Source organism: Salmo salar, chromosome ssa09, assembly GCF_905237065.1.
Source record: "Salmo salar chromosome ssa09, Ssal_v3.1, whole genome shotgun sequence".
NCBI lineage: Eukaryota > Metazoa > Chordata > Actinopteri > Salmoniformes > Salmonidae > Salmo > Salmo salar.
The window spans coordinates 122,854,456-122,876,207 of NC_059450.1; the positions used below are offsets into that span (position 1 = coordinate 122,854,456).

Below are 21,752 nucleotides of genomic sequence, written 5' to 3' on the forward strand. Positions count from 1 at the left end.
TCAAGTCTGGCTGGGCTACTCAAGGACATTCAGAGACTTGTCCCGAAGCCACTCCTGCGTTGTCTTGGCTGTATGCTTAGGGTCATTGTCCTGTTAGAAGGTGAACCTTCACCCCAGTCTGAGGTCCTGAGCGCTCTGGAGCAGGTTTTCATCAAGGATCTCTCTGTACTTTGCTCCATTCATCTTTCCCTCGATCCTGACAAGTCTTCCAGTCCCAGCCGCTGAAAAACATCCCAACAGAATGATGCTGCCACCACCATGCTTCACTGTAGGGATGGTGCCAGGTTTCCTCCAGATGTGACGCTTGGCATTCAGGCCAAAGAGTTCAATCTTTGGAGAATTTTGTTTCTCATTGTCTGAGAATCATTTAGGTGCTCCAAGCAGGCTGTCATGTGCCTTTTACTGAGGAGTGGCTTCCGTCTGGCCACTCTACCATAAAGGCCTAATTGGTGGAGTGCTGCAGAGATGGTTGTCCTTCTGGAAGGTTCTCCCATCTCCACAGAGGAACTCTGTCAGTGTGACCATCGGGTTCTTGGTCACCTCCCTGACCAAGGCCTTTCTCCCCCGATTGCTCAGTTTGGCCGGGCGGCCAGCTCGAAATTTGGTGATTCCAAACTTCTTTCATTTAAGAATGATGGAGCCCACTGTGTTCTTGGGGACCTTCAATGCTGCAGAAATGTTTTGGTAACCTTCTCCAGATCTGTGCCTCGACACAATCCTGTCTCTGAGCTTTATTGACAATTCCTTCGACATCATGGCTTGGTTTTTGCTCTGACATGCACTGTCAACTGTGGGACCTTATATAGACAGATGTGTGCCTTTACAAATCATGTCCAATCAATTTAATTGACCACAGGTGGATTCCAGTCAAGTTGTAGAAACATCTCAAGGATGATTAATGGAAACAGGATGCACTAGAGCTCAATTTCAAATCTCATACCAAAGGGTCTGAATATTTATGTAAATAAGGTATGTTTTTTATTTGTAATACATATGCAAAAATGTCTAAACCTGTTTTCACTTTGTTATTATTGGGTATTGCGTGTAGATGAGGAAAAAATGTATTTAATCCATTTTTGAATAAGGCTGTAACGTAACAAACTGTGGAAAAAGTCAAGGGGTCTGAATACTTTCCGAAAGCACTGTACATACATATAAATAGTGGAAAACCAAAATGGCAGCTTCACCTTATCTATAGCAGCTCTTGCGGACTGATTATACATCACCACTTCTAGCCTCATCAAAAAAAAATGTGATCATTATTTTAGCTCGAAACCCATGCTGTTTTCGTTGGGAGGGAAACAGATTTCAGGGGAGAGTGTGTGGGCTGATGTCACACCTGCACTTTGTCTGTTTTCTGCATCTCTTATCTATCCCTATGCTTTTCCTCCCTCCCGTCTCTCTCTTCTTCTTTCACTATCTTCTCCCTCCCCTCTCTCTCGCTTTCCTATCATTCGCTTGTTCTCCTTCCCCTTCAACCCCTCTCCCAAATGGAGGGGTTTCCAGTGGAAGCTTGGTGCCAGGCTGAGAGGGGGCTCCGCTGCATGGCCAGTCCACCTCCCTCTTAGATCATTGCAGCAGATGTTACTCTGTATTTGGCCAGTTCTCTTAGTAACCGCACAGGCTATATTTTGTGGAGATGTGGCACATTGGTAGGAGCTGGTGTCGTGCTCTGTCTGTCTGGACCTGGCCTTTACTCCCAGCCTCAGACCAACGGGCCATGAATATGGCGTTGTGATACAAACGGATAGTTACTCTGTACTATGAATAAAGTAAGAAAGAAAGCATTTGCTTCTCCCAAGTGCTTCAGTTTAACCTGTGGCTGCATTCAACTATTGTCCCAAAACTGTTATGAAAGTATGAGAGCCTTCGTGAAGGTACTGTGTTGCCTACTACACATACTGTACCACCTGATTACAGAAAGAGGATTCACACACCTGAAGAGGTTGAATGAATGATTGTACTTGTTCATTCATATCATTGTGTGATCATCACCTCCCCCGATCCTCCCATCAGCTTTCTCATGAACAGACCTCGGCCGACCCAGAGGGCGAGTTAGGACTCACTTCTTGATATTTCTCTGCTGCTACTGTTTCCCTGCCCCGGCCTGAGGACAGAAACCAACCCACACAGACTGGCTGTCTATAGCAGGGAAAGAAGAAAACAATGCATTCAATTTACACTCCTACTTAAGTCATGGCCTTGCTTGTTTGTGTCTTTTAGCCATACAAGGCTTCACGATAAACCCACAAGCGTCAAATCATCTTTCTGTTAACAGATTGAGAAACAACACTCAAAACGGTCCTATGCCTGTGAACTGTGACTAGAGCTGTAGCTGGGAACTTTCCCTCTGTTAAAGATTTATGCTCTTTATTGGGAGTTTATAAAAACAAACAGCAACACTGCTTTCCTAGCTGTTTAAGGGTATATTGGTGTGATATCTCACCATAAGGTCACCGGGGACTCGGCTAACCTCTAAAAGCTGTCCAATGAACAGGAGGCACTCTGTCTCAGTCTGTGTTGGTGAAACATTGCCCCTGAGAAAGCAGTATCATTTGCTGTTTTGTTTGTTTGCTTTCAAGAACCACAGCCCTTGGAGAGAGCAAGAAAAGGAAAGCTCTTTATTTTATTGTCAGTCTCTTAAAGAGATACTTTGGGATTTTGGCATTGATGCCCTTTATCTACGTCCCCAGTCAGACGAACTTGTGAATACCATTTCTATGTCTGTGTCCAGTATGAAGGAAGTTAGCTTGCGAAACTGCCTCTAATGCTTACTAGCGTTAGCATAATGACTGGTGTTCAACGTGCAAGGCAAACGAAAACAATGTAAGCAAAGGCCTCCAGTGAGGCAGGCTGGGTTTGATCATAGTTTATTGTTCCTATGGCTGACACCCTTGCTCACACAAACATTGAACAGTGATTACATTCACATGGCCTGGCTTCACATCAAGAGTCCTTAACAATAAGGGCTCCTTTTTTAGAGCTTTAACCCTGTAAAGGCACACCAAGACTATAGCTCCTCCTGGCTCCAAGTAGATGAAAAGGTCAACTCCACACTAAAGTCTTGTGATGCGGGTAGACCCAAGACTTTTTCCTGGTCAGGTCATGTGGTCAAAAAAAGAACCTACCCGAATGATAACAGATCACACGCATCCTATAAATGACCTAGCATGTGATGGTTCGTTAGAATCCATCTCATATTATGATTCTGCACATGCTGTTATGGGCATCGTTCTACTGTTATTGTCCCGTTTTCCTCAGAGGAATATATCGTTTTCCCTCCTATATCCAAAGCACTATGCATCAGAACCACAAGTCACTATCCGATAAATAAAATGGCATGATAAAGGACCCAGACCTTATTTACTTCAGATGAATAAAAATAAAAATAAAAAAACAACCCTGTCAAGATTAACATCTGTGATGAGAGCAACCGGAGGGCGGTAGTGTATCTGAATGGATGTGTTGTTTGTTTGGGATGTAGGGGTAGGGTCCGTCCAGGCCTCATGACGTGAACCTCAGTCATCGAAGTATAGGGGGAGAGAGGCTGCTCTCACTCTCTCTCTCTCTCTGCCAGGGGACCTGATGGAGCCTAGTGCCTGCTCAGCTCTCAACCAACCGCAGGGAACTAAAAATAGCTCAGCCTCACTTGGAGCCATGGAATCACCCTTCCTCCTCCCCTCCCTGCTTGTAATGGATTAGAGAGGACACAACACGGCATCAGCCTACAACACAAATCAGCCAAACAACAGCCGAGCAAACAGCATACTCCACATTGTTGTACAGGACATTGATAATGAACAATTGGAAATAAATTAATACATTGGGTAAACTCTGGTTAATGTAAAAAAAAAAAAAAGGAATACAGACACTGGTGTATGTGTGTGGTCAGTCTGGTCAGATGTCTTCGCCGGGTGCTCAGGTCTGGTCTCAGGAAGAGATCCCAAAACAGATCACCCATAGCTGAGGCCAACAGTACAGTACACAGCACAGCATAGAGGGGAAGGAATGTTTACCTCTAGTTGCTCAGAAACACCCACAGAGAGAGGACCTGACACCTGTTCACAATGAAGACTGAAATAAATAAACCAGCATGCTCTTCTAGCACCAAATGAGAGAAAATGGACAGAAATAGGGAGGGACTAAATGAGAAACGTTTGCCTTTGCATTCTGTTGCAAAACGCTTTCCGTTGCGTACCCTAATGAACACAACTCTGTTGTGTTCGATTAGCAATAAACGGTGGGATTCACTGGCACTGTACTGCTGTCTGTGTATGCAGTATAGAAGTGTGTGTGGCAGATTGAAAACAGGTCCAGGAGTTAATGTAGGGTCTAATCCCTCTAGATTAGAGTTTGCTGTAACTTCCACATTTGTCTCAGATTATACAGATTGATTCACGCTCAATTTCAACTTTGAAATGTATATTTTTAGATTGTATGTGTGAGCGTGTGAAAGGGACTCATATACACATGTAGAACTAGGTTTTCCCTCCAGGACTGAAAAGGGCTGAGGGTTCTATGGAATTGCAGTGATACCCAGATTGAGATACTGTAGGACTTCCTTGCCATGCAGTCTACCTGGAAAATGAACTCAGCAAAAAAAAGAAACATCCCTTTTTCAGGATAAGTCTTTCAAAGATAATTCGTAAAAATCCAAATAACTTCACAGATCTTCATTGGAAAGGGTTGAAACACTATTTCCCATGCTTGTTCAATGAACCATAAACAACTAATGAACATGCACCTGTGGAACGGTCGTTAAGACACTAATAGCTTACAGACGGTAGGCAATTAAGGTCACAGTTATGAAAACGTAGGACACTAAAGAGGCCTTGCTACTGACTCCGAAAAACACCAAAAGAAAGATGCCCAGGGTCCCTGCTCATCTGTGTGAACGTGCCTTAGGCATGCTGCAAGGAGGCATGAGGACTGCAGATGTGGCCAGGGCAATAAATTGCAATGTCCATACTGTGAGACGCCTAAGACAGCGCTCCAGGTAGACAGGATGGACAGCTGATCGTCCTCGCAGTGGCAGACCACGTGAAACCACAGGAATGTCAATGTTCTGCCATGGCCAGCGAAGAGCCCGGATCTCAATCCCATTGAGCACATCTGGGACCCGTTGGATTGGCAGGTGAGAGCTAGGGCCATTCCCTCCAGAAATGTCCGGGAACTTGCAGGTGCCTTGGTCGAAGAGTGGGGTAACATCTCGCAGCTAGAACTGAGAAATCTGGTGCAGTCCATGAGGAGGAGATGCACTGCAGTACTTAATGCAGCTGGTGGCCACACCAGATACTGACTGTTACTTTAGATTTTAACCCCCCCTTTGTTCAGGTACACATTATTCCATTTCTGTTAGTCACATGTCTGTGGAACTTGTTCAGTTTGTCTCAGTTGTTGAATCTTATGTTCATACAAATATTTACACATGTTAAGTTCGCTGAAAATAAACGCAGTTGACAGTGAGAGGACGTTTCTTTTTTTGCTGAGTTTATAATGAAGGGCTATCAGATTAGGATAGACTGATCATTACGCTGGATACTGGGGTCTATTTCATGATGTGAAACGTTCAGAATGTTGCAGACAGAAACATAATGAATAGAGCAGACTGACACATTCCCTGTTCTACATGACAGGCAACCCCACAGAAGCCTTGTGTTACAATAAGGAGCGGTGTTCAAAGAATGCAAAAGACAAAAGCTAAACGGCTGTACATAACTTTAACCAACAGTGTACTTTCTTGGGCATTGATGTTGACATCAATGTCCTATACAGACGTCAAGGAATTAACTTTAAATCAGGTATGACTCTCGGTACTTGTAAACAGGTCTTTCTTTAATGAGTGGAAAAGACAGCGGGATATTGGTGCATTAGTCTACTCTCAGATCAATTGGAGAGATCAATGGACCACAACTTTGTTTTCCATGCAATAAATCAAATCAATACTCTCCACAAAGGCTCTAGCTGAACATTGAAAGAGAATATGTTCTTTCTCCAGTCCAGGCATAACGTAATCTTATTGTGTATACTATAGTATAGCAGTAACAATGGTAGGAATGGAACTGTGTAAATACTAGGGGCTTACTATTCAATACTGTGCTGAATAGATTGAGTGATATGAAAGATATGGGTTGTCACAATGTAATTGTTTTGTGGTATTGTGGGCTCCCTCACATAGTAGAAACCTTATTATTGAGAAGAGGGAGACATTTCTCCACAACACTGGTAAATAGTGGGTTAATATGACTACTACCCCCCTCGCGCCATCTACCTTTAGTCCCATTGTCTTGAGATTGAACAACACAGTGTTCCGGCCACAACTAATCACACTTATATAACAGTATTACTGTACAACTCACACAGAAGGAATTTAGGTCATCTTCCTACATTAAACAATTATTAAATGTTAGACATTATTCCACGCTAGACAGTACCTAACAGTACAGAGACAGACATCCATCCTACAGCTCCTGTATCAATCACAATGATTAAAAGGGTCATAATAATTATCCCCATTTTCCCCAGCGCATCACATGTCATAGAATCCTTAGAAAGACTACATGAGATAGCGTCCTACAAGAGGAATGGGACAGGCTATCTGGAAATAGCCTACGAGTCTCTCACTTAATCATTTGAATGATACATTTTCCTAATCACTTAAGGGTTCATGAATTAAACATGAACTAATTAAATATTCATGAACATTTCAAGGACTTTGAAAAAATTGCAGCAGCTTACCTTGACCAGTCATTGAAGTGAGCAAAATAACTAAACAAACAAGCTTTGGTCATATTAATGAGTTGAAATATTTATTTTAAAAACTGAAAAAAGAAAACAAACCCACATACATTGTTTTTAGTATATCATAGAAAGACATATCAAATGTTATTTTGAGTACTGTTTGTTTCTCATCGACTACAGTGAGCGGCAGTTTGAAAGGCTGGCTGAGCTGGTTGGACTACAGACACAAACCAAAGGGTGAGAGGTTAATAACCAGGAAGTAGTGCCGGAAGTACACCGCTAAATCGTCATTAAATACCCAGTGTCACAACTTTTTATATAAAACAGCCAAAAGCATAGCAGAATATTAAAAACTCAAAAGGGGCATTAAGACACGCAGGAAGACAAACTCCAAAGAGCATCACACACAGAGAAAGTATGCTATGATTAAACCAGATCTGGGCCCAAATAGGATTCATACATTTTTGAATTGCATTGCTTTTCATCGAGCCTGACTTGAGTGCCAGATGGGCGTGTTTTGAAGAACATTTGGGACTATTTCATTGGTTCCATTGCGCCAGGCAAGCTCAAGAGCAGCTAAAGTATTTCAAAGGAAAACAAATACTGGATGAAACCCTACTAACCTAACTCATTGTGTACTCGACAACATACGATGTTCCCATTTCTTTTCAGAAAGCCAGATTGAAGAGCACTAGTGTCCACTGGCAAGAGAGAGGTGGAGGAGAAGTCATGACGAGTCTCTGTACTGTAGAAGCTCTGCTGTGGAACACTGCCCTCTTGTGGCAATGTAACTTATTGGACAGGTCCAGGTAACTGTTCCAGTTTTCTTCCGTTTGGTGCCTAATGAACACGGCCCAGGTGTTATTGCTATTGTAGACAGATGGTGATGGAAGTTGTCGGTTCCTCTGTCTAGGCTTTACAGCTACGTCGTCTGGTGAAGCTGATAAGAGCCCAGCAGTGTGGGTGTGTAGGGCTGCGTTCCAATTCCCTGCCTCTCTGCTTATTACTTGCTCACTCCACCATATTTCTTACACCATATTTCTTAAGTCCATTCCATTTAAATCAATGAGGGGAGCGCCTGGGGAAAAAATGGTAAATTATCAGACGGCAGCTTATGGAAGTCCATTTTCCAGCTACGTTACAGAGACCAGGAAGCTCAGAGCCACACAGCCAATCAACGGTCCAGCATGATCAGGGTCGTGTTCAATAGGACACGGCGTAGCATATCGTTTTGCAACGGAAAACAAGTGTTTCTTATTGGACATGTTCAGGTAGTACCTTTTAGATTCACTCCGTTTTCTTCTGTGTTGTGCCTAATGAACACAACCAGGGGTTCAAAGCAGCCCCAGAGCATCACACACCACTTCAACTTCAGCAGCAGTCCTCTCTGGCTGGTCAGACACACCACACTAGTGTCTTTAGAGAACCTAAACCCCATTCATTTCAACAGACAGAGCCAGATCTATTTCTAGTGTATCCTCAGGGTAGCTGGGTGTCTAAACGGTCTACTCTAATAATAATAATAACAACAACAACAACAACAACAACAACAGTCATCATGGTCTTTAAACCAGGAGGCGAAAAGGCAGAAGTCCGTATCTCGGTGGGCGTATAGCTCAGACGGGGTTTGGGTTAGAGAGGTAAAAGCTCACAGTGAGAGGAAAAAGAGGACCCAGGAGAAAAGAAAACTGGCGAGGGCAACAACTCTACGACTTAGAAGAACAACGCAACAACTGTTTAGTGGGAGAAAAACAGACAAGCCTGTTTTCGTTGCACTGATGAGACATTGGGTGGGCAAGGGGTGGGGTCTAACTGGCAATCAGTCAAGTCTCCCTCTGATGAGGGATTGGCCCTTGTGCAATGCATTGTAGGATGTCTGGTTGTGAAGAACTTGTGCTCGTGGTGGGTCGCTCCACACACACACTAGTGGTGCTCCCACTGGGACAAAACGAACCGTTGGTAGAGGACAGAGGAGCCATCAGCAGGTGGGCTATTCCTCAACAGTCGAGGGGGAGGGGCCAGGGAGGTAGTCAATCCATCCCCCGCCACTTTCCCTCCTCATCACTGTCCCATTGGAAGTCACCGGGAGCAAGAGGAGCATTTTAAAAAAAGCACCTTTTTATTTGGCTTTCGTAAAAATTAAAAATAAATAGGAAGAGAAAGACCGAAGAGAGTGTATAAATGGGGCAAGAGGCAGAGCGAGAGAGAAGTCAGTCTTGTGGTTGGAGGAGTGGTGGGGAACAGACCTCAACCTGTACCTGTGAGGAGAGTAGAGGGATATTAGACTGAGCTTCAACACAACCAAAAGGCCAAAAATAAATCACACACAACAGCTATTTCTGCCATAGTGCCTCTGAGTAATCATTTTGAGACGCACATACGCACCTTCGTCCTCCTCCCCCCAGCCCTCGGCCACCCCGGCCAGCTCGTAGTGCTTCTTCCTTAACTCTCCCAGACGCTCTCGCTCCTTCTGCAGCTTTGTCTCCAGCTCTAGAACCGAAACCTGACAACACACACAAAAACACAGTTTACTTAGACCTGTAACACACACACACTCAGCCACCCCACATTGCTCTTACCTGTGAGTCCATCTCCTGCCTCTTGATCTGAGTGAGGGTCATACTGGAGAAATCCATGGTGTCTGAAGCACACAGTCATAGGAGAGAGAGAGAGAGAGAGAGAGAGAGAGAGAGAGAGAGAGAGAGAGAGAGAGAGAGAGAGAGAGAGAGAGAGAGAGAGAGGGGGAAAGGAGGGAGAGAGAAAGAAAGAAATTCAGCATTCAGTCACAAAACATTCAGTCACAATCCATGTCATGTTGATCTCTCACTGTAAATCAATGGCCACGCTACTGTTAATCCACTCACCTTTCTCCTCGATCTGGGACTTCCCGGACTTGGTGGAGGCTACAACCCCGGCGGTGGCCTGTGTGACCCCTTTGGATGCCAGCTTCAGGCGGCCCAGGTTGGCGTTGTCTTTGTCTGCCTTCACCTGCCCAACAGACCAGAGTGGCTGGGTTACCAACAGGAATGGGTCATGGGTGCGTCTTAAACACATGTAGAGATATGGTTGACACACCAAGTGATGAGACATGTAGGTTGACATATGTACATCTGGTTGTGAGTGAGTGTCTCACACACGCATGCACAGTTTCAGTTACCACATGGTAAAGTGGGTGGGGTTATATCCTGCCTGTTTGGCGCTGTCTGGGGGTATCGTCGGACGGGGCCACAGTGTCTCCCGACCCCTCCTGTCTCAGCCTCCAGTATTTATGCTGCAGTAGTTTGTGTCGGGGGGCTAGGGTCAGTCTGTTATATCTGGAGTATTTCTCCTGTCTTATCCGGTGTCCTGTGTGAATTTAAGTATGCTCCCTCTAATTCTCTCTCTTTCTCTGAGGACCTGAGCCCTAGGACCATGCCTCAGGACTACCTGGCCTGATGACTCCTTGCTGTCCCCAGTCCACCTGGTTATGCTGCCTGCGGCCATGGAACCCTGACCTGTTCATTGGACGTGCTACCTTGTCCCGGACCTGCTGTTTTGGACTCTCTCTCTACCGCACCTGCTGTCTCTAACTCTGAATGATCGGCTATGAAAAGCCAACTGACATTTACTCCTGAGGTGCTGACCTGTTGCACCCTCTACAACCACTGTGATTATTATCTGACCCTGCTGGTCATCTATGAACATTTGAACATCTTGGCCATGTTCTGTTATAATCTCCACCCGGCACAGCCAGAAGAGGACTGGCCACCCCTCAGAGCCTGGTTCCTCTCTAGGTTTCTTCCTAGGTTCTGGCCTTTCTAGGGAGATTTTCCTAGCCACTGTGCTTCTAACATCTGCATTACTTGCTGTTTGGGGTTTTAGGCTGGGTTTCTGTACAGCACTTTGTGACATCGGCTGATGTAAAAAGGGCTTCATAAATACATTTGATTGATTGATTGATATCATTATACAAGAAGTACCGTCTCACCTTGGATGCGGCCACCAGTTGTGCAGTGCTGGCTGCAATCTCATGCGAACACACCATCAGCTCCTCGTACTTGCCCTTGCCCTGCACCACCAGGTCTGCTGCATCTCTATGGGATACATTACACAGAGCATTATGGGTACTGTAGTACATCATGCTACTATTTCAACGGTTATAGGCTATACAGTAGGGGCTGGAGTCATGTAGTCAGGAAAAACTTCTGGCCTAAATGAGTGTATTCCAGAATACCATGGTGTTGTGGAGTAGTAACAACACTGCTGTAACAGTGCTCCGGTGCAGTAATACAAGCTTACGTTAGAAGAGAAAGGGCGATACTACTTACACCATGACTGTGGCGCCCCAGCCCACGGCTTTGGAGGCTGAGATCAGGCCTTCGGTCCAGCGAGAGTTCTTGACATAGAACTCCTTCATGGATGCTGCCCCCTGGTGGGACGAATATATTATATTGGAATATACACTGAGTGCGCAAAACATTAGGAACACTGAAGTTTCCTCCTCCATGTCAATGAGGGGGAAGCAGCAGTGGGAGCACTGAGCAGAAGCTATATATGCAGCAGAGACGGCAGCAGCTACATAAAAAAAATACAGCACATGCGCATAAATCTCTGCATCAATAGCCCCGGCAAGTCAGCCACTCCGTATATTATATTATTATACATTATGATGCACATATGATAGGTTTCTGTTTCTCACCCTGCCACTATCCACGATGTCCCTTTGCAGGTCTTTGGAAGACAGAACGAGCGCTTTTATGGCCTGCATCAGGTCTGTACAGGAGGCCAGGATCCTATGGGGGGCGATAGAGGACACATTCGTTCGGCAGCTCCACATCTTGATCTGAAACGTTTCCCTCATTTGAAAGTTATGTGATTCTCAAAGCAAAGGGACAAAAAAAAAAGAAGAGCTTTTCTTACTGGACATGTCCAGGAGACTCACCTCTCGTTGACCTCCATCTTAACCCCTGTGTCGACTGCACGCGACTTGTTGAGCATATCCTGTCAATGGAATAGAACAAATTAGACACCTTTTGGTTGATACTACTGTAAAATGAAACCAGAGGATTCTTTACACACACACACACATACACACACAAATTGAGCTGGTTACCTCTATCCTGGCGGCTGCCGACTCCACGGCGGCTGATGTGGCAGCCATTTCCTGCTCCACCAGATCTCCCAGCTCCCCCTGCTGCAGCTCCAGACCCCGAGGACGCAGTTTCTACAGACCATAGAGAGGGAGAGAGAAAGAGTGTGGGGGAGCTGACCTGTGCCTGAAGGTCAACTGCTAGTGTTGTCATTTCCCCTCCACGGTCACGTACTTTGTTGAAAGGATAAGAAGCAGTGAGACTCATCTTATCATGATGCCATCCCCTGGTTTAAATGTGCACAAATAGGCATTATGAAGATGCTGAGGTTCTCAGAATGATTGCAGGGTGTGGACTTCCACTAAATTTAGTAGACCTATGTCACAACCATGTCAGAGAATTTCACAACCATGGCAGGTCAGCACTAATTCTTCTTATAAAGCATTATATCACAAAACTTCCAAGTGACATGGCAAGAGAGAGCCCATGGCTAAGCCATAAAACAAACAGTGGTGGACGCCAGTCCCCAACAAATGCTAGAACCTAACCAGTGGCGTAGTGACATTTTTTTAGGTGCCGCGTCGCAAAATAAATGTATGACGTCACTGCTTCTCAATCAAAGTTTGTACCGACGTAGACCATTGAATAATACCATTTTAAAATATGCAGAAATGCATCATCTGTCTAAACCAACACATATTGGCTCAAATACATACTGTCAATTGTGAATGATAAAACCAGAGGAATTATCGGTGAAACGCCCAAGCTGCATCTGCATGCCAACCATCTGATCTCAATCAGTTTCATGGGAATATGAATTTAGATCTTCTACTGTTTGAGCAAATATACGAGCAGATTGTATTAACGTGCTACAGCATACACTATACATACAAAAGTATGTTGAAACCCCTTCAAATTAGTGGATTCGGCTATTTCAGTCACACCCGTTGCGGACAGGTGTACAAAAATCAAGCACATAGCCACGCAATCTCCATAGACACATTGTCAGTAGAACGGTATTACTGAAAAGCTCAGTGACTTTCAAAGCTTGTCAAATGTATGCCCTGCTAGAGCTGCCCCGGTCAACTGTAAGTGCTGTTATTGTGAAGTGGAAACTTCTAGGAGTAACAACGGCTCAGCCACGAAGTGGTAGGCCACACAAGCTCACAGAACGGGACCGTCAAGTGCCGAAGCCCGTGCACGTAAAAATCATCTGTCCTTGTTTGCAACACTCACTACAGAGTTCAAAACTGCCTCTGGAAGCAACATCGGGACAATAACTGTTTGTCGGGAGCTTCATGAAATGGGTTTCCATGGCCGTGTAGCTGCACACATGCCTAAGATCACCATGTGCAATGCCAAGTGTCGGCTGGAGTGGTGTAAAGCTCAACACTACCTGCCTCAATGCATAGTGCCACCTGTAAAGTTTGGTGGAGGAGGAATAATAGTCTGGGTCTGTTTTTCATGGTACGGGCTAGGCCCTTTAGTTCCAGTAAAGAGAAATCTTAACCCTACAGCATACAAATGACATTCTAGAAGATTCTGCGCTTCCAAGTTTGAGGCAACAGTTTTGGGAAGGCCCTTCCCTGTTTCAGCATGACAATGCCTCCGTGCACAATGCGAGGTCCATACAGAAATTATTTGTCAAGATCGGTGTGGAAGAACTTGACTGGCCTGCACAGAGCCTTGACCTCAACCCCATCAAACACCTTTGGGATGAATTGGAACGCCTACTGCGAGCCAGGCTTAATCGTCCAACATCAGTGCCCGACCTCACTAATGCTCGCGGCTGAATGGAAGCAAGTCCGGCAGCAATGTTCCAACATCTAGTGGAAAGCCTTCCCAGAAGAGTGGAGGCTGTTATAGCAGCAAAGGAGAGATCAACTCCATATTAATGCCCATGATGTTGAAATGAGCTGTTGGATGAGCAGGTGTCCACATACTTTTGGTTATGTAGTGTACCTGTATTTTGTTTCAATTAACACGACCTTTCAGCAAAATCATCCTAACATTTTATAAGAAATTACATGTTGTTTTTGGTCTAACACTAACGTTAAACTACGCTATTAAATTGGGTCTATTGTGTAGAATACCTATTAATCATTAAGTGATCTTGCCAAAACATTGATTTAGATTTGATCTAAACTTTATTAAACAACCCCAATTCTGAGTAGTGGCGGCGTTTTGCTCCGGTGCGGTACGGCAGCACCTGGACCTAACATTTTCTGAAACTTACGTTTACGGGAAAGAACCCCCCCCCCCCCATTATTACCAAGACAATAAACATGGGATCAGCAGTTTCAGCAGAATAGCAGAGTTTGTTCCTCATCTCAATAACAGTAACTGATTGAGTAAGTACTGCTGTGACATACCAAAATTCTTCTATAAAATGGTAGGTTGGAGACGAGATTTGCACTCCTGATCATCCAGATTCCAGCATCCTCCAGCTAAGATTCTAGCTACACCAACATTCACCATGGACAGAAAAGGCCTGGTCTGCTCTGTCCTCCTGTTGCCGTCCCTGCTCCAAGTCTCTTCAGCCGTCATCAGAGAACTCCAATCAATCAATGAACTGAGAACCATAGAGTTTGGCCACAGCTATCCACGTCACGGTCTCAAACTGCTCAACTGGTTCGCTCAACAGCTGACCATCCATGACCGCACAGGCGCCATTTCTGTTTGATTCAACGCACGCCGGCTGGAATATGGCTTCCATTCCTTTGGGAACACAGAGGCTACTCCCAGCAGTTGATACGACCACACGACTCTACTTTGCAGTGGGCAACCTCAACACAATAAGCAACCCCGGTGCTAGCAGCCTGCCAAATGATGTTGTTTATGATAACAGACCACCCTTTACTCCCGAGAAGAACATGGATCGGATCATTGTTAAGATCCCCTATGACCGGCTCGTTGTGGAAGACGTGTACATAACGCAGCACCAACCGACAGCCGTGCGGGGAGACGAATTCTACGACCAGGCGAATACCTACAAGATCAGTGTGGGCCTCTTGAGAGAGATACGCAGACAGAGAGATATAGCAGCTTTTTTGCGAGCGGCAGGTTATGTTGCCAGAAACCAGGGCTGAAAGCAGATTGATATGTTTGCCAGTAGGTATAATACAGATTGCTAAAAAAATTTTTGGAACATGTAGTCAAATTGTGATTGTTTTGACTGTTCTTTTCAATTGTGATTCTTCTTCTGATGAGATGCCAAGTGTTAAATGACAGCCTTATTGTTTACTTTCTGTAGTTCACTTTAAGATCAACTGGACATGTAGCCTATTCTAGTTTATACATGAATCCCTCCGTCCCTGCAGCCTGACTGAGGTTTTCAATGGTTTTGTATCATCAGTATCAACGTTAGTAACCTCCTCCTCCTTTCAACTCGCTAGTAATTGTGTAATAATCTCATGTTTTCATGAAATCAAATGACTGTAATTTGCACCTATACTGTACTATGTACTCACATTAAGAATAAAGCAATAGCAATAACAACAAAACATGTATGACCATAAAGACTGACCTCTGCGGTGGCCAGGATGCCATCCAGTGCTGCCCTCAACGCTGCGCTGTCTGCCGTAGCCAGGCTTTCCTGCTCCTTCATCTGACCCAGCAGGGCCAGGGCTTCAGCCCCACACGCCTTCACACTGTCTGACAACGCTGTGGAAAGAGAGGGGGGACAGAGAGGACGGTCAGAGACACACACACAGTACGGAGACTTAGAGGAAGTGGGTGGCTAACTGCTATCCTGGTCCTTGATCTGTTTGTGCCGTATTCCCAACGCCGGCACCCGGTGACAGACAGCACAAACAGATAGGGGACCAGGCTATCGTTGCCTGTCTGCGCATGATCAGTACTTCTCTAACAGATGTATATAGGAACGTAGTGGTTTTTATAAGACATGGATCAAATCAAACTTTATTTAAAATCATGGAGCATTCCTGTCCTGGATGTGTGAGTGCACAATTCAGTTTAAAAGACAGGGACAGCTCACACTCACCGTCCGCTTGCTCCACTGGCACCATGTGAGAGGTGGCACTGCCCTGAACAATGGTGTCGCCCACCAGGTGGGCAAGATGGGTCACTGCCCGCACCAGCTCTGACACACCTGGAGAAGCAAAGGTCAAACTGATATAAAGTCTATATACAAATCAACAGGATATGCTACTTTTATATGAAGTACTTGAAGGCGGTAATGTTGAAAAACACTGTATTTGAACAATAAATACGCATTTTTACCACAGCACCAGTCAAAAGTTTGGACACACCTACTCATTCCAGGATTTTTCTTTATTTTTACTATTTTCTCATTTAGAATAATAGTGAAGACATCAAAACTATGAAATAACACATATGGAATCATGTAGTAACCAAAAAAGTGTTAACCTGTTAGGGCTAGGGGGCAGTATTGACACGGCTGGATAAAAAACGTACCCGATTTAATCTGGTTACCACTCCTACCCAGTAACTAGAATATGCATATACTTATTACATATGGATAGAAAACACCCTAAAGTTTCTAAAACTGTTTGAATGGTGTCTGTGAGTATAACAGAACTCATTTGGCAGGCAAAAATCTGAGAAGGTTTCATTCAGGAAGTGGCCTGTCTGACAAGGTGTCGTTCTTCTTGTCTGTGTTTATTGAAGAGTGAGGATCTTAGCTGTCCCGTGACACTTCCTACAGCTGCCATAGGGTCTCAGAAGGCGGTAAAAAGCTGAATCGTGGCTTTGCAGGCTCTGGCTGAAAAAAAGTACCGCGTTTGGGTAGTGGCTGGTTACAGTACTGTGAGACTCAGGCTCGTGCCCACGTCGACCGAAAGCTTTGTTTACTTTCCTCTGTTTAGCTAAATGGACATTCCCGGTCGGAATATTATCGCTTTTTACGAGAAAAATGGCATAAAAATGGATTTTAAACAGCGGTTGACATGCTTCGAAGTACGGTAATGGAATATTTAGATTTTTTTGTCACGAATTGCGCCATGCGCGCGACCCTGATTTACCATTTCAGATAGTGTCTGGGACGCACGAACAAAACGCCGCTATTCGGATATAACGATGGATTATTTTGGACCAAACCAACATTTGTTATTGAAGTAGCAGTCCTGGGAGTGCATTCTGACGAAGACAACAAAAGGTAATCAAACTTTTATAATAGTAAACCTGATATTGGTGAGTGCTAAACTTGCCGGGTGTCTAAATAGCTAGCCCGTGATGCCTGGGCTATGTACTTAGAATATTGCAAAATGTGCTTTCACCAAAAGCTATTTTAAAATCGGACATATTGAGTGCATAGAGGAGTTCTGTATCTATAATTCTTAAAATAATTATGCTTTTTGTGAACGTTTATCGTGAGTAATTTAGTAAATTCACCGGAGGTTTTGCGGGGGTATGCTAGTTCTGAACGTCACATGCTAATGTAAAAAGCTGGTTTTTGATATAAATATGAACTTGATTGAACAAAACATGCATGTATTGTATAACATAATGTCCTAGGGTTGTCATCTGATGAAGATCAAAGGTTAGTGCTGCATTTAGCTGTCTTCTGGGTTTTTGTGACATTATATGCTAGCTTGAAAAATGGGTGTCTGATTATTTCTGGCTTGGTACTCTGCTGACATAATCTAATGTTTTGCTTCCGTTGTAAATCCTTTTTGAAATCGGACAGTGTGGTTAGATTAACGAGAGTCTTGTCTTTAAATAGCTGTAAAATAGTCATATGTTTGAGAAATTGAAGTAATAGCATTTCAAACGTTTTGAAAATCGCGCCACAGGATTCAACTGGCTGTTACGTAGGTGGGACGAATTCGTCCCGCCTAGCCCAGAGAGGTTAAACAAATAAAAATATATTTTAGATTCTTCAAAGTAGCCACCCTTTGCCTTGATGACAGCTTTGCACACGTATACACACACACACACACACACACACACACACACACACACACACGTCCTTCCCGTTAATGTTGCCGAGTTAATTACTGTCAAACTGCACAGCGACCGTCGGTGGCTAACTTTTGACCTGCTACACAAGAACGACGACAGCTTCGATAGGTGCCTGTAAGTAGATTGTGTGTGTGATGGCACAATGCTGACTAAGGGAGTAAGAGAGAAGATCTGAGTCTGACCTGTGTTGTCTGCCATGTAGCCGTCTCTGGCAGAGTGAAGTCTGTCCATACAGTCCAGAGAGGCCTGACACCTGGACGCCAGGTAGTCTACACACAACGAGGGTACACAGTGAGGGGGGAGGCATCTTCCACCATACAAACACACCACTATGAAGGGACATCATCCTACATCACACACACACAGCACGGGTTCCACAATGTAGCATCATCTCAGACGGTCGGACGGACAGACAGGAATAAAGATGGAGTCAGGTGTGCATAAGACAGAGGTTGGAGAGGGTTAGGGGCTGACCTGCAGAGCTGGTGCAGCTGATGTGTGCTGGGTCATCAAGCTGGGCCAGTGAGTCCTGGACTATCCTCTCTGCCTCCTCCACAGCCCCCTGTAGGGTGGACCAGCGGGCTGCCACCAGCTGGCTCTCCAGGGCCTGCTCCCTGCTCTCCTATCCACACAGGGTCAGTGAGAGAATCAGATATCACACACGCTCACTGAGAAGCTGAAACACAGGCGCACACAAACAGCTACCTCCCCTGAAACACACCTTCTCATTGAGTTGGTTCTGTAGGGCCTCGGCAGTCTTCACTCCACTTTTCCTCTCACTGGCCAGGCTGCTCTGAACACGCTCTAGCTCCTCCCCCAGACCTGCAAGCTCCTCCTCTTTCTTCAACAAGGATCCCGCTAGCTCCACCTTCTCCGATTCCACAGTCGAGAGCTGCGAACTGAGCTCCTCACTCGACTGAGAGAGAGAGACGGAGAGAAGGAAAGTGAGTGAATTGTCAATTGTCAAAGACCCCAGCCACCCCTAGTCATAGACTGTCCTCTCTGCTACCGCATGGCAAGCGGTACCGGAGTGCCAAGTCTAGGACCAAAAGGCTCCTGAACAGGTAATCAAATGGCTATCCAGACTATTTGCATTGTGTCCCGCCCCCCAACCCCTTTTACGCTGCTGCTACTCTCTGTTTATCATCTATGCAAAGTCCCTTTAACTATACATTCATGTACATACTACCTCAATTAGCCAACTAACCGGTGCCCCCGCACATTGGCTACCCGGACTATCTGCATTGTGTCCCGCCACCCACCACCCACCAACCCCTCTTTTACGCTACTGCTGCTCTCTGCTTATCATATATGCATAGTCACTTTAACATACATACTACCTCAAATCAGCCTGACTAACCGGTGCCTGTATATAGCCTCGCTCCTGTTATAGCCTCGCTACTGTATATAGTCTTTTTACTGTTGTTTATATTTCTTTACTCTGTTCACCTAATGCCTATTTTTTACTTAAAAATTCCACTGTTGGTTAGGGCCTGTAAGTAAGCATTTCACTATAAAGGTCTACACCTGTTGTATTTGGCGCACATGACACATTAACTTTGATTTGGGGGGGGGGGGGGGGATCGTACCTATCCCTGTGTTATCTTCTGAAATAAACAACAAGGCTCACACACTAGACACTCCTAATACCACCTTCTTTAATGGTGACTACGCCCTAAGTGCTATGAGATGTGGATATGACAACTGCCATTCCTCTACTCTCCCTCGCCCGTTTGTGGGCACCCTCCTGAGCATGCGAACAGGAATGTGAATGAGAAACGGGAAGAAATAGTTTGTAAGTGAAATGTGTGACAAAGTATGTGTGTGAGGACAGGAGGGAGTGGTTGTGTGAGAGAGAATGAGAAAAGAAGGGGGTAGGGTGAGAGAGAAGTGAGTGTGTTGATAGAAGTGAAGAGTGGTAGGACACACACACACACACACACACACACACACACACACACACACACACACACACACACACACACACACACACACACACACACACAGAGATGGGTAGAAGAGTAACATGGAGTTGGGGAATGTAAAGACAGAAGACAGAGTAAAGATGATGTGAAGGTGTCAGAGTGAGGTCAGGTAGGGTAGAGTGGAGAGGAGTGTACTGTTGGGTGAGTGTTTTTGGCTAGAGAGTTGGCCACCTGTTGGGACGAGGCCATGGTGCTTTTCAGGGTGTCTAGCTCCGCCCTGCTGGAGATCAGCTCTCTCTGCAGCTCCTGCAGCTGCTCCACCTGTTCCTGCTCCTGAAGGGGGACAGAGGCGGGAGAGACGGAGAAAGGAGGGGGAGAGAGATGTCATCTGCTAGGTCTCCATCCCTCTACCTCAGTTTATTCTGACAGGTTTTCCTACCTCTCTAACACCTACATGTACAGCAAGGCATCTCAGTTACACAATGAGATAGAGAATGTTTAAATGTACTGTAGTATGAATAAGTTAAGTATATTACATTTGAAGTCATCTGTGTCCATGAAAGCAAGAGAGAGAGGGGGAAAAGAGAGAGGGGGGAAGAGAGAGAGAGAGAGAGAGAGGGGGAAAAGAGAGAGGGGGGAAGAGAGAGAGGGAGAGGGGGAAAAGAGAGAGGGGGGAAGAGAGAGAGAGAGAGAGAGAGAGAGAGAGAGAGAGAGAGAGAGAGAGAGAGGGGGGGAAACGGTTGAGAGAGAGAAAACAAAAGAGGGTGATACAGTATTTCAGGACAGTGTGTGCCTCGCCCTCACCCGTCTCTCCGCGGCCTCCTGGGCAGCCTTGACCTTCTCCTGCATCTCTCTCCTCACGCTGTCCACCTCGTCCTGAGCCGCTCGCGCCACTGTCATCTGACGAGTCACCTCCGCGTTCTGAAGCCACGAACAGAAAAACACAAGACGTTTTAGGGGAGGGAAGAGCTTTTAGAATTACAAACAAGAAATCTGGAGTAAACGTGTGAGCATTGCTGCGTGAAGTGTATTCTCCATAGAGGTCCCTGTTCGCACCCTACTCCTGACCCCTCTCCCTTGGCCCAAACACCTCTGATGTTTGCAGATTGCTAAGTTGGAAGCAATATGGTGAAAACTCCACCACTACACTGTTCATACTTATCCAGACCGTTCAGATCTGCAAACAAGGGAGAGGGCCAAGGGAGAGGGAGCAAAAGGGGACTGGCTGAGAGGGTTACGAGTTAGCCTGCACCATGAGTCTGAGGGGTGAGGTTCTTCAATCGTAAGGGGTCTGGATGGGCCTACCTTCCTCAGCAGGTCAGCGTGACTCTGCACCAGCTCTGTGTACTTCTCCTTCAGCTTGACGTAGCGCTGCTCGTTGGCCACCGCTTTCCCTGAGACACACGGACAGACAGCGCTGTTACTGTCACAACAGTCAGAGGGCTGAACACACGTTAACTAACAAAACACATGTCAAGTGGTATAGATTGGTCCTGGAGTGTCGGATGGTAGTGGGTAACTGCTAGAAGGTGGAGTTGTGCAGATGTGCCCGGGTTGTTTCTGGACTCACTCTCGATCTCAGTGAGGCTTCGCTGCTCTTTCTCCGTGTCCTCTTTGACCCGGCGCAGGTCGTCAAGCTCCGCCCTCAGGAACTCGCTCTCTCCCAACGCCTGCATCCTCAGGTGGCTCTGCTCTGCTAGCTCCGCCTCCAGCTCATTGACACGCCCACGCAGCGCCTGGCACAGACGCCCACTCTGAGAGAGAGAGAGAGAGAGAGAGAGAGAGAGAGAGAGAGCGAGAGATGGAAAGAGAGAGAAGGGACAGAATGTTATGGTTCAACAGTGTGTAAAAACACACTGCCTCAGTAGTTCAGGCATTATGGAGAACTGCCTCTGTAGTGGCTCAAGTGCCTCATTAAACCTACTCCCCCCTCCTCACCTCCAATCTGAAGGACTCCAGTTCCTCCCTGAGGGCCTGGATCTCCCGTGTCAGCTGCTCGATCAGGCGGTCCCTAATGGAAACAGGACAGGACAAGGTCGTGTTCATTAGGCAAAAAAACGGAAGAAAACAGGCC

The 21,752-nt window shown here is 45.7% G+C and overlaps 1 protein-coding gene and 1 non-coding gene across 4 annotated transcripts in view; both read right to left on the reverse strand.

Annotated features, from left to right (window-relative positions):
* Positions 1–6,787: 6,787 nt before the first annotated feature.
* Positions 6,788–21,752, reverse strand: part of LOC106612577 (huntingtin-interacting protein 1) — a 42,496-nt gene continuing 27,531 nt past the window's right edge. For all 3 annotated transcript variants that reach the window (XM_014213860.2, XM_014213861.2, XM_045724467.1), the window contains exons 13-31: positions 21,617–21,689; positions 21,249–21,432; positions 20,984–21,072; positions 20,483–20,599; positions 19,910–20,011; positions 18,475–18,669; positions 18,228–18,375; positions 17,936–18,022; positions 15,814–15,921; positions 15,337–15,473; positions 11,834–11,944; positions 11,663–11,721; positions 11,420–11,513; positions 11,049–11,149; positions 10,709–10,814; positions 9,606–9,729; positions 9,321–9,382; positions 9,127–9,244; positions 6,788–8,999 (exon numbers count right to left, since the gene is read on the reverse strand). In XM_014213860.2, coding sequence (XP_014069335.1) covers positions 8,989–8,999; positions 9,127–9,244; positions 9,321–9,382; positions 9,606–9,729; positions 10,709–10,814; positions 11,049–11,149; positions 11,420–11,513; positions 11,663–11,721; positions 11,834–11,944; positions 15,337–15,473; positions 15,814–15,921; positions 17,936–18,022; positions 18,228–18,375; positions 18,475–18,669; positions 19,910–20,011; positions 20,483–20,599; positions 20,984–21,072; positions 21,249–21,432; positions 21,617–21,689 — 2,026 coding nt within the window. In that variant the 3' untranslated portion in view covers positions 6,788–8,988. The remainder of the gene's footprint in view (positions 9,000–9,126; positions 9,245–9,320; positions 9,383–9,605; positions 9,730–10,708; positions 10,815–11,048; positions 11,150–11,419; positions 11,514–11,662; positions 11,722–11,833; positions 11,945–15,336; positions 15,474–15,813; positions 15,922–17,935; positions 18,023–18,227; positions 18,376–18,474; positions 18,670–19,909; positions 20,012–20,482; positions 20,600–20,983; positions 21,073–21,248; positions 21,433–21,616; positions 21,690–21,752) is intronic.
* On the reverse strand, positions 17,754–17,869 carry LOC123724169 (small nucleolar RNA SNORA16B/SNORA16A family). Its single transcript, XR_006756849.1, has one exon. It is a non-coding gene; the product is annotated as a small nucleolar RNA SNORA16B/SNORA16A family (small nucleolar RNA).